This window comes from Spea bombifrons, chromosome 3 (genome assembly GCF_027358695.1).
Source record: "Spea bombifrons isolate aSpeBom1 chromosome 3, aSpeBom1.2.pri, whole genome shotgun sequence".
In the NCBI taxonomy this organism is placed as follows: domain Eukaryota; kingdom Metazoa; phylum Chordata; class Amphibia; order Anura; family Pelobatidae; genus Spea; species Spea bombifrons.
In genome coordinates, this window is record NC_071089.1 from 122,509,765 (window position 1) to 122,522,052 (window position 12,288).

The window sequence follows — 12,288 nt, forward strand, 5'->3', positions numbered from 1 at the left end:
CCGAATCACGATGAGATTACAAGGAGCTCTGATGGTTGGCCGAGGTTTATTCACGCAGTGAGCTTGCGCGGATTAAGCTTGTATCACACGTTTGGTCCTAATATGTGTCGTGTAAAGCGTGTAAGATCTGGGGATCTCTCTGCTGGCGATTCGTTGCTCTGTGTCTCCTACTAAAGTTATGGGAATAAGAGTGAAACGATGCCACCGGTGGCCCCCTGGGGTGATCTCGGCAGGGATCTGAGGTCTCTTGGCTGTCACCGTTGGCCCCGGATGCAGAGATAAGTCCTTAGATGATCCCATCATATCCTTGAATTCCACACTTTTTCCCAGCCACGCGACAGCCAAATGTGAGCGCTTCCTGCATGGTCTGACCTGGGAAGGGAGCAGAGACTTCATTCAGAGCTCCGAGGCAGACTTTCCACGCAGCCACGCCATGGAAAATACAGGCGCGGGGCGGAGGAGCCAGACGGGGGCCGCGGGGGCGGAGGAGCCAGACACTGATGGAGGAGCGCATAATTAACCCCGTACCTCCCTTAATCCTAGAGTATAAATAACCCAGTACCTCTCCTACTCCTAGCGCATAATTAACCCGTACCTCTCTTAATCCTAGAGCATAATTAACCCCGTACCTCTCCTACTCCTAGCGCATAAATACCCCCAATACCTCTCCTACTCCTAGTGCATAAATACCCCTCTGGATCATATACCTCTGGACAGTGAGAATATCACTGAGGCGTTGAAGGTATCTCCGGCTCCCAGGGTGTCCACGACGGTTTCTGGTGGAAAGGAGTCGGAATGAACGACCGTCTCATCGGGCCCCAGCGCGTCGGCGCCTTCCTCCGCCCAGGCACACACTATATGGGCCCTAAACGAAACAGCAGGAAGTCACACCCGTTACATCACTACACGGCACAAAAATTCCCTGACAACTGCGGAGACTGCCCCTAAGGCCCGCGTCTCTTTATTTCGTGAGAGTTTGGAAAATAACTTATATTTTTTATATTTTCCAATTTACAAAGCGTTAGACGCCTCAGAAACCGCTGTTTAGCGAGTCAAGCTGGAGACCCCCGGTGCGGAGGACTACAAATCCAGGCCGTAGACCCCCCGGCGCGGAGGGCTCCGGTTCCAGAAATAACTATATTTAAGGTTTTGGTAGAAATAAGAAGAAACGAGGAGTCTCACCCTTTCTTCACGCGAGGATAGAGTCCGACCACAGCCTCGGCTGCCGAGGAGAAACCCAAACTCCTGGCCACGTCTTTACTGACAAAGACCTACCAGGAAAAATAGACCTTTAGTGAGGAGGCGTGTCCTGAGCATCATGGGGAGGCGTGTCCTGATCTCTGACAGAGGGGATGTGTTCTGAGCATGATGAGGAAGTGTGCCCCGATCGCTGACAGAGGGGGCGTGCCCCGATCGCTGACAGGGGGGGCATTCCCCGATCGCTGACAGGGGGGGCATGCCCCGATCGCTGACAGGGGGGGGCGTGCCCCGATCGCTGACAGGGGGGGCGTGCCCCGATCGCTGACAGGGGGGGCGTGCCCCGATCGCTGACAGGGGGGGGCGTGCCCCGATCGCTGACAGGGGGGGGCGTGCCCCGATCGCTGACAGGGGGGGCGTGCCCCGATCGCTGACAGGGGGGGCGTGCCCCGATCGCTGACAGGGGGGGGCGTGCCCCGATCGCTGACAGGGGGGGCGTGCCCAGATTGCTGACAGGGGGCGTGTCACTTTAAAAAAAATTAGATGATATCGCTGTCTCACCAGATCACCGAGCGGGAAGAGCTGGTAGAGGTCCTCTCTCTCCTTCTCAATCTCCACGGAGATGGTGATCTGCTGCTCCTTCGGGGAGCTCCTGTTATGTTCCTCCACTCTTAAGATCATCTTCACCTGCTCCTCGGCGTTCCTGCCCTAGAAACAAACAGCAGGGGGCAGGGGGCTTCGATCAAATCTCTCTGGGCGCTTGTCTATTAAACGGCTGCATCGGGGGAAAATATTTAATCAGATCCCTGATTAACTGCCCCATTTAGTTACTGGCACGCACATATATCAAGAAATTTACAGTGAACTACAACTCCCATAATGCTCAGCCGGACATCTGCTGGTTTCAATGGCAGCCACCAATCCACACGCCAGGCCACTGAATGGCTACCAGCCACTGGTCCATTATTATTATTTATTGTTTTATATAGCGCCATCAAATTCCGTAGCGCTGTACACTCGGAAAGCTGCAACCTGCGCACGAACAACCCTCAGCCAAGAGGTCTCTTCACTCTATGGCCATAGGGGCCACTCCAGATCTTACCTCCCAGTGGATCCATTTATATTGGGCCAGGTCCACTTTCTGAAAGTCCTCGGCTGTCACATCAGGAAGGTTCCTACAGGGTTAACACAGGGCTGGTGTAACTAGTTAGTAGGTGGCAGCTCCTCCTGCCCTGCAGAGCATTTCTATGTGAAATACTCTGCACAGCTCTTCTTAGAGACGGGCAAACCTTGGCCATTGTCTATAATTACCGCCCAAACAATAAGAAATGGCCCTTCAGGGCCAACAGATCATAGTTACATAGTTAAATAGTTATTTAGGCTGAAAAAAGATATGCGTCCATCACTTTATTAAAGGCTTCCCCCATTTAACAAACTGGACTGGACGCATTCCGACAGCGACGCGGCCCATGAGCGGGGAAACAGCCTCCCCACCTGAGCGATGCCCAACATAGGGGGGTACCGGGGGGAGGGACTCGTTACTTACATATCATAGAGAGGGTACCGGGTGGAGTGACCCATTCCTTAAATGTCATAGAGAGGGTACCGGGGGGAGTGACCCATTCCTTACATGTCATAGAGAGGGTACCGGGGGGAGTGACCTATTCCTTACATGTCATAGAGAGGGTACCGGGGGGAGTGACCTATTCCTTACATGTCATAGAGAGGGTACCGGGGGGAGTGACCCATTCCTTACATGTCATAGAGAGGGTACCGGGGGGAGTGACCCGTTCCTTACATATCATAGAGAGGGTACCGGGGGGAGTGACCCATTCCTTACATGTCATAGAGAGGGTACCGGGGGGAGTGACCCGTTCCTTACATATCATAGAGAGGGTACCGGGGGGAGTGACCCGTTCCTTACATGTCAGAGAGGGTACTGGGGGGAGCAGCCCGTCCCTTACATGTCACACAGCGACGGTACCAGGAGAGTCCCCGGTTCTTACGTGTCATACAGAGTCACCGTCCTTGAGCCGTTGGAGATGTTGACCAGGCAGCAGGCGCACGGCGTGTCCCCCCAGGACTGCCAGCTCACGGTGGAAGCGTCGATGCCCCTCTTCCTAAAGTCTGATACGATGAAACTGGGAGTGGAATGGAGGGCGGTGCAGGATAAACAAATGGCGTGAGAGCGGAGATCCTCCAATCACAGGACGGAGAAGGAAGCTGAATGCGTGCCTTGCTGCTGAGCACAGAGTGAAGCCGGGGGGGGGGGGGGCTTTGGCTTCGCTCCATCATCCTGAGTGAGCCTTGCTGCTGAGCACAGAGTGAAGCCTGGGGGGGGGCTCTACCATCCTGAGTGAGCCTTGCTGCTGAGCACAGAGTGAAGCCCGGGGTGGGATGCGCTCTATCATCCTGAGTGAGCCTTGCTGCTGAGCACAGAGTGAAGCCCGGGGTGGGATGCGCTCTATCATTCTGAGTGAGCCCTGCTGCTGAGCACAGAGTGAAGCCCAGGGGACGACGGGTCATAGAGACGGGTCTCCTGGGGCCCAATGTGCCACTCCCAGACAGGGCATCAGAGGGCAGCACCGGGGGGGGGACAGTCCACTCATGCTCACGCCTGTCCTCCCACGCTCACGTGCCCCTCACGGGCACACGCCACTCACGCCCGTCCTGCACACGACACACACCTGACCTGTTCATGTGCAGAATGGTGCGGCTTCCGTTGGTCACGTTGCTGATGACTATGGAGGCCGGGAAGGAACATCCTGTCCGGGGGATCACGTGACTCACATCTATTCCATAACTGCGCAAGTCACCCAGCGTGAAACTTCCAGAGAGAGGGAGGGGCAGAACGGGGCAATTAATGTTTAATTACAGAGCAGAAACATAGACAGCAAGCGTAAAATAAACAGGAAGAAGCGGGAGCGAGAGGAGGGCAGGAATGGAGGACGGAGAAGAGAGAGCGCACGGCAAGAGACTGCCATGCAAGGAGGCGTCACACATTAGAGTTTCATTGGTGGAGCAGCGGTCATCACTCGTTGGCTGCATGCAATGAACAGCCTCTCAGGACAACAGAGCACCGCAGGAGAAGGGTTATTACCCCCTAGCAGGCCGGGGGTACTTGGGGTAAATAAAGCCCCTGGTCACACTCAGCTTCCTCTCTTCATTACAAACCATCAATAGTATTGACAGTACATTACTCACTAGTACTAACACCCCCTGCATCTCCCCCCCACCAGTACTAAGACCCCCTGCATACCCCCCCCACCAGTACTAACACCCCCTGCATCTCCCTCCCACCAGTACTAACACCCCCTGCATCTCCCTCCCACCAGTACTAACACCCCCTGCATCTCCCTCCCACCAGTACTAACACCCCCTGCATCCCCCCACCAGTACTAATACCCCCTGCATCTCCCCCCCACCAGTACTAACACCCCCTGCATCTCCCCCCCACCAGTACTAACACCCCCTGCATCTCCCCCCCACCAGTACTAACACCCCCTGCATCTCCCCCCCACCACTACTAAGACCCCCTGCAAACCCCCTCACCAGTACTAACACCCCCTGCATCTCCCTCCCACCAGTACTAACACCCCCTGCATCTCCCCCCCACCAGTACTAAGACCCCCTGCATCTCCCTCCCACCAGTACTAACACCCCCTGCATCCCCCCACCAGTACTAATACCCCCTGCATCTCCCCCCCACCAGTACTAACACCCCCTGCATCTCCCCCCACCAGTACTAACACCCCCTGCATCTCCCCCCACCAGTACTAACACCCCCTGCATCTCCCCCCACCAGTACTAACACCCCCTGCATCTCCCCCCACCAGTACTAACACCCCCTGCATCTCCCCCCACCAGTACTAACACCCCCTGCATCTCCCCCCACCAGTACTAACACCCCCTGCATCTTCCCCCACCAGTACTAATACCCCCTGCATACCCCCCCACCAGTACTAATACCCCCTGCATACCCCCCCACCAGTACTAATACCCCTTGCATCTCCCCCCCACCAGTACTAATACCCCCTGCATCTCCCCAAACCAGTTCTAATACTCCCTGCATCCCCCCAACCAGTACGATAACCCCTGCATCTCCCTCCCACCAGTACTAACACACCCTGCATCCCCCCACCAGTACTAACACACCCTGCATCCCCCCACCAGTACTAATACCCCCTGCATCTGCCTCACCAGTAATACCTCTTGCTAGTAGGGATGCACCGATATACCGGTGGCCGAAATAGATCAGCCAAAAAGGGCATTATCGGCAAAATAAAAAAAACGTCCGAAAACTATCGTCTGCAGGGGCCCTGCTGCTTACCTGTGTACTGCTCTGTGAGAGCAGCGTCTCTTGTACCGGCCAGGGGAAACAAGAACCCATCGGAGTCACGTGCATTAACGTCAGGTCACATGACTCTGCACCTTTCCTGCTTCCCCTGGGTGGGGCAAGAGAAGTGCGAGCAACACAGAGGGAAGCAGCGGCCCCTGCAGAAGTCTGCAAGTGGCACCAGGAAATCTGCAGTTTAGGTAAAGGGGTGGGGGAGGGTGTATGAACGAGTATGTGTGAATGAGGGAAGGAATGAGTATGTGTGAATGAGGGAATGAATGAGTATGTGTGAATGAGGGAATATGTGTGAATGAGGGAATCAACGAGTATGTGTGAATGAGGGAATCAACGAGTATGTGTGAATGAGGGAATCAACGAGTATGTGTGAATGAACGATTATGTGTGAATGAGGGAATGAATGAGTATGTGTGAATGAGGGAATGAATGAGTATGTGTGAATGAGGGAATGAATGAGTATGTGTGAATGATTAGTAGTTGTGAATGAATGTTTGTGAATGAGTAAATGAATGAGAGTGTGTGGGAGCTTGGCACCGGGAGGCTGTGAGTGATGTGCAGACCCCATACTGCTGGCAGCATCAATACACGAGAGGGGCAGCTAGCCAGGTTCCAGCATGTATTGGCTGACATGGCATGATAGGAGTGTGATTGCTGTTAATCATATATATATTATGTTATTGAATTCTTTTGTCCAGTTCCGGTGGGTTACTTGTAATAAAAGTGTGGTTGTGTTTATTTTTAAAGGTGGGGGGTGGGGCGTCGGTTTCTGTTTCGGCCAAGTGAATCCTGAATTTTCAGTCCAGAATTTTCATTTCGGTGCATCCCTACTTGCTAGAACTCTTTCGGGGCCGGTCACGGTTCGGTACTCACTCTGCTATGTGTCCCGGGGCCAGAGATCCCATAAATGCAGACGGGGCCCCCAGTAAAGCCAGAACCGTGCAGGAATTGGAGGCATTTCCCCCTCGCTGCCAGCGCTGAGACAGACACCTGCAAGGGCAGAACAAACGGTGTGACGAGGAGAGTGTCTAGAACCGCAGGAAACACACAGAGACACGGGGAGCGTGTCTAGAGCCGTGGCAAACACACAGAGAGACAGGAGAAAGTATCTAGAGCCGTGGCAAACACACAGAGAGACAGGAGAAAGTATCTAGAGCTGCGGCAAACACACAGAGACAGGAGAAAGTATCTAGAACCGCAGCAAACACACAGAGAGACAGGAGAAAGTATCTAGAGCTGCAGCAAACACACAGAGAGACAGGAGAAAGTATCTAGAGCCGTGGCAAACGCACAGAGAGACAGGAGAAAGTATCTAGAACCGCGGCAAACACACAGGGAGAAAGAATATAGAACCGCAGCAAACACACAAAGACAGGAGAAAGAATCTAGAACCACAGGAAACAGACAGAGACAGGAGAAAGTATCTAGAACCGTGGGAAACACGCAGAGAGACAAGAGAAAGTATCTAGAACTGCGGCAAACACGCAGAGAGACAGGAGAAAGAATCTAGAACCGCGGCAAACACACAGAGAGACAGGAGAAAGAATCTAGAACCACGGCAAACACACAGAGAGACAAGAGAAAGTATCTAGAACCGCAACAAACACACAGAGACAGGAGAAAGTATCTAGAATCGCGGCAAACACACAGAGACAGGAGAAAGTATCTAGAGCTGCGGGAAACACACAGAGAGACAGGAGAAAGTATCTAGAACCACAGCAAACACACAGAGAGACAGGAGAAAGTATCTAGAGCCACGGCAAACACACAGAGAGACAGGAGAAAGTATCTAGAACTGCAACAAACACACAGAGACAGGAGAAAGTATCTAGAATCGCGGCAAACACACAGAGACAGGAGAAAGTATCTAGAGCTGCGGGAAACACACAGAGAGACAGGAGAAAGTATCTAGAACCACAGAAAACACACAGAGAGACAGGAGAAAGTATCTAGAGCCACGGCAAACACACAGAGAGACAGGAGAAATTATCTAGAACCGCGGCAAACACACAGAGAGACAGGAGAAAGTATCTAGAACCGCAGCAAACACACAGAGACAGGAGAAAGTATCTAGAACCGCAGCAAACACACAGAGAGACGGGAGAAAGTATCTAGAACCGCGGCAAACACAGAGAGACAGGAGAAAGAATCTAGAACCGCAGCAACCACACAAAGACAGGAGAAAGAGTCTAGAACCACGGGAAACACAGCGAGACAGGAGAAAGTATCTAGAACCACAGCAAACACACAGAGAGACAGGAGAAAGTATCTAGAGCCACGGCAAACACACAGAGAGACAGGAGAAATTATCTAGAACCGCGGCAAACACACAGAGAGACAGGAGAAAGTATCTAGAACCACAGCAAACACACAGAGAGACAGGAGAAAGTATCTAGAGCCACGGCAAACACACAGAGAGACAGGAGAAATTATCTAGAACCGCGGCAAACACACAGAGAGACAGGAGAAAGTATCTAGAACCACAGCAAACACACAGAGAGACAGGAGAAAGTATCTAGAGCCACGGCAAACACACAGAGAGACAGGAGAAATTATCTAGAACCGCGGCAAACACACAGAGAGACAGGAGAAAGTATCTAGAACCACAGCAAACACACAGATACAGGAGAAAGTATATAGAACCGCAGCAAACACGCAGAGAGACAGGAGAAAGTATCTAGAACCGCAGCAAACACGCAGAGAGACAGGAGAAAGTATCTAGAACCGCAGCAAACACACAGAGAGACAGGAGAAAGTATCTAGAACCGTAGGAAACACACAGAGACAGGAGAAAGTATCTAGAACTGCCGGAAACAGACAGAGACAAGAGAAAGTATCTAGAACCGCAGCAAACACACAGAGAGACAAGAGAAAGTATCTAGAACCGCAGCAAACACACAGAGACAGGATAGGTATTGGAGTCTTCCTGCCCCTCGCTCACACCCCAAGGGGTAAGTATCTGGTATCGGGGTCTTCCTGCCCCTCGCTCACACCCCAGGGGGTAAGTACCTGGTATGGGAGTCTTCCTGCCCCTCGCTCACACCCCAGGGGGTAAGTACCTGGTACCGGACCCTTCCTGCCCCTCGCTCACACCCCAGGGGGTAAGTAGCTGGTATCGGGGTCTTCCTGCCCCTCGCTCACACCCCAGGGGGTAAGTAGCTGGTATCGGAGTCTTCCTGCCCCTCGCTCACACCCCAGGGGGTAAGTACCTGGTATCGGAGTCTTCCTGACCCTGGCTCACACCCCAGGGGGTAAGTACCTGGTATTGGGGGTCTTCCTGCCCCTCGCTCACACCCCAGGGGGTAAGTACCTGGTATCGGAGTCTTCCTGCCCCTTGCTCACACCCCAGGGGGTAAGTACCTGGTATCGGAGTCCTCCTGCGGGTATTTATCCACCACGCTGATGATATCCAGACAGACGAGGCCGATGCACAGGATGCGCTTCTCCTCCATGACGCCTGCCTGCGGGAGCACGGACTTCACGCCTCGCTCGCTGCTGGAATGTGAACTTTGCTCCGTGATCTCGCTGAGTAATCAGAACGTAACAGGTTAAAGGGGACGCCGTGAGGGCCCCGGGCCCCCCAAACAACCCGCGAGAGACAAGCACTTATCTGAAGGACCCACAGGGGGGTGCAGCGGTACAGAAAAGGCCCCGCACCCTGTACTCCGTCTACATATTTATGGGGGCCTGGGAGGTGGTAATAGATCCTATGAGACCCCAAAACAGCCGCAGGCCCTCACTCCCCGTCTGGGGGCCACAGCTCACAGCTCTGCAGAAAGTTCCCCTCGTTTCATAATGTAATAGCGGCAGCTGAGATCACGGAGCCGGTACCTACTACACACACAAATCAGCCCAAGATCACGTACAGAACGTTGGGGTCCGGCTCAGCACAGCCAGGTAACGGCAGGTTAACTGTGGGGGTATAACTGGTTTATACCCCCACACCCTGCAGGGGCAGCACTTCACTTGGGGGCAGCACTTCACTTGGGGGCAGAAATATGTGAACATCCAGAAAAGCATGGCTGGTGGGTCGCCCTACAGTTACCGCAAAATACCCCCAGCAGCCGGGGGCAGCGCAATAACCCTACACTAAACCAAACCTGCCCCAAAGGGGGAACTTCTGCTTTAGGGGTGTGGCTCTAGGTGTGACTAGGGGGCGGGGTTTTAAAAAGAAGTTTACATGACTTAGATATGGGTCCACAGGAGAGACTTGGCAAACAAAAGGAAGGCAGTTGGTAGGTACCCTCAGCTTCTATACGACTCTGCAAGACTGCAACATACCAGGGACTCACGTGACTCCGACCGGCGCTTCCTTAGTCATGTGACACTGAACACACCCCCTTCCACGGGACATGTGACGCTATGACCTATCAGAGCTTCAAACGCAAGAGACACAACCGAGCGGTACCCGAGCTGCGAGCGCAAGGAAAGGCCCGAGGCTCCAGAGTTTATAACTTCCGAAACTTTATTGACAAACAGCAAAGCAGACAATGGGAGCTGATGTTGAGGGGAAGCTCCTGGTGACGTCAGTGACATTCTCTCCCCCCGCAGCGATGTTAAGTCGGCCAAGAGATTCGTGACTTTCATTCGTTCCTTCGGTTTGTTTCGGTTATTGTTTAAGCCGCTCGTATGCTGCGTGTTTGAGGCCTTTATTTGCGTTATAAAGTAATTGGTAGAGTTACCGCGCTGGCTCTTTACTGTTATTGGTATTTCTATGCAGTCGGATGGAGTGAATATAAAGGGCTTTTCTTCCCAATTCAGGTCCATGGCTTGACCAAAGTCGCAGCTTTTCACATGAAAGAGAGATAAAACACAAACACATAGAGCTTTCCATACGATGTAAGAAATATACACATAATATGATGTATAATCCTTATACCGCGTTACGCGTGTATACGAACCGCCTACCGCGTTACACGTGTGTATGATCCCGACGGGCTTCTTATAATCCTTATACCGCGTTACGCGTGTATATGATCCCCCTACCGCGTTACGCGTGTATATGACCCCAACAGGCTTCTTATAATCCTTATACCGCGTTACGCGTGTATATGACCCCAACAGGCTTCTTATAATCCTTATACCGCGTTACGCGTGTATATGATCCCCCTACCGCGTTACGCGTGTATATGACCCCGACGGGCTTCTTATAATCCTTATACCGCGTTACGCGTGTATCTGATCTCCGTACCGCGTTACGCGTGTATCTGATCTCCGTACCGCGTTACGCGTGTATATGTCTCCGTACCGCGTAACGCGTGTATATGATCCCCCTACCGCGTTACGCGTGTATATGACCCCGACGGGCTTCTTATAACTCTTTCTCATCAGGGCCCTGTGGTTTCTAACTACACCCCTGTGGCACAGCTGACATAGCGCTCTGTACTGGCAGCGCACCTCAGCAGGGTGCCGTTCTCCTATAGAACCCCTAAGTCCTAAGCTGTCTCTACAACATGGTGTTTGGCAGAAATTCAGCAAAAAAAACACTTATCGGTCCTTAATGGGACGAAAATAGAAACGTTTCTCAGAGTTCCGTAAACACAGTGATTGTTTATTCATTATAAAGGCATTTTACACGCTGGAAGCGACAGGCCGCGTTACAGGCCGCGTTACAGGCCGCGTTACTGGCCGCGTTACAGGCTGCGTTACAGGCCGCGTTACTGGCCGCGTTACAGGCCGCGTTACAGGCCGCGTTACTGGCCGCGTTACAGGCTGCGTTACTGGCCGCGTTACTGGCCGCCGGGGATTTCACAATAATAATCATTGTAATCTGCCTTATGTTGGGATCCTGGTTCCAGACCTTGGGGTTTGAAGAGTCCGGCTCCTAGCTGGAGGTCCGTGTGGAGATCACGGGACTGACCGAGCACTCTCATTACGTGAGACATTGTACAGATGACAGAGAACGACACGTCTGGACCTTCCTCTCTTTACCTCAGACTTCGCAGATAATTCTTGTTTGGAAGTCCTGGAAAAAAGTTTTTCTGCGGTTCTGCGTGTGTGAGGTCACTCGGGCTTCTTGCCTGGGGCCCTATCTGTCACCGACCTGCTCTGATCATCAGTATGTATTAAACCTGTCGTCTGCCAGCACCCTGCGCAGCTTCTATCTGCTAATAAGCTATTATCTGAGCCCTGGTGCCGCTCTGTGGGGTTTCTCTATCGCGGGTTTGGACCTGATAAGTGTCTCTGCCGGTGCACTGCGGGGTCTCTAACAACCGGTGAAATTTAGTGGTAATTGTCCAAGTTTTTCTAGAAGTAATGGTGGATCTTCAGTGCAAAGCGGTATTCTGTGGTGGATCTTATGTACTTGGCAGTCTTCTGTGGAGGATCTCCAGGACCTGGCAGTACCTCGTGGTAGATCTCCAGTACCCAGCAGTCCTCTGTGGTGGATCTCCTGTTGCTGGCAATACTCTGTGGTGGATCTCCACTATCCAGTAGTACTCTTTGGTGGATTTCCAGTACCCGGCAGTCTTCTGTGGTGGATCTCCTGTCCCTGGCATTACTCTGTGGTGGATCTCCAGTACCCCCCAGTCTTCTGTGGATCTCCAGTACCCGCCAGTCTTCTGTGGATCTCCAGTACCCGGCGGTACTCTGTGTTGAATCTCCTGTACCTGACAGTACTCTATGACGAATCTCTAAGTTGTTATAGTTCTTTGAGTTGTGGTTCTAGTAAATCTTGATTCTGATAGTCCAGGTCTGGCCGGCAGGACCTAGGGGTTGTTAGTCGGCTGGTGCCTATAGCG

The 12,288-nt window shown here is 52.7% G+C and overlaps 1 protein-coding gene across 4 annotated transcripts; it reads right to left on the reverse strand.

Annotated features, from left to right (window-relative positions):
* Positions 1-32: 32 nt before the first annotated feature.
* On the reverse strand, positions 33-9,882 carry KHK (ketohexokinase). Of its 4 annotated transcripts, XM_053458472.1 has the most exons (9): positions 9,830-9,882; positions 8,909-9,073; positions 6,422-6,538; positions 3,204-3,338; positions 2,300-2,372; positions 1,759-1,905; positions 1,183-1,271; positions 708-865; positions 33-372 (listed from the first exon to the last, which is right to left on the reverse strand). In XM_053458472.1, exons 2-9 carry the CDS (start codon positions 8,998-9,000, stop codon positions 287-289), a joined length of 897 nt encoding a protein of 298 aa, XP_053314447.1. In that variant the 5' UTR covers positions 9,001-9,073; positions 9,830-9,882; the 3' UTR covers positions 33-286. The 4 variants fall into 4 exon arrangements, with proteins under 4 accessions (XP_053314447.1, XP_053314446.1, XP_053314449.1 ...); XM_053458471.1 differs by lacking the exons at positions 3,204-3,338; positions 9,830-9,882 and adding an exon at positions 3,890-4,024 and having other exon boundaries at positions 8,909-9,197; XM_053458474.1 differs by lacking the exons at positions 1,759-1,905; positions 3,204-3,338; positions 9,830-9,882 and adding an exon at positions 3,890-4,024 and having other exon boundaries at positions 8,909-9,202.
* Between the last annotated feature and the right edge of the window lie 2,406 nt (positions 9,883-12,288).

Coding starts and splice junctions, on each gene's coding strand:
- KHK (XM_053458472.1), bottom strand. CDS start 9,000: ATGGAGGAGAAGCGCATCCTGTGCATCGGCCTCGTCTGTCTGGATATC. Junction 1,272..1,758: donor TCTTCCCGCTCGGTGATCTG/GTGAGACAGCGA, acceptor TTTTCCTGGTAG/GTCTTTGTCAGTAAAGACGT. Junction 373..707: donor GATATTCTCACTGTCCAGAG/GTATATGATCCA, acceptor CTCCCTTCCCAG/GTCAGACCATGCAGGAAGCG.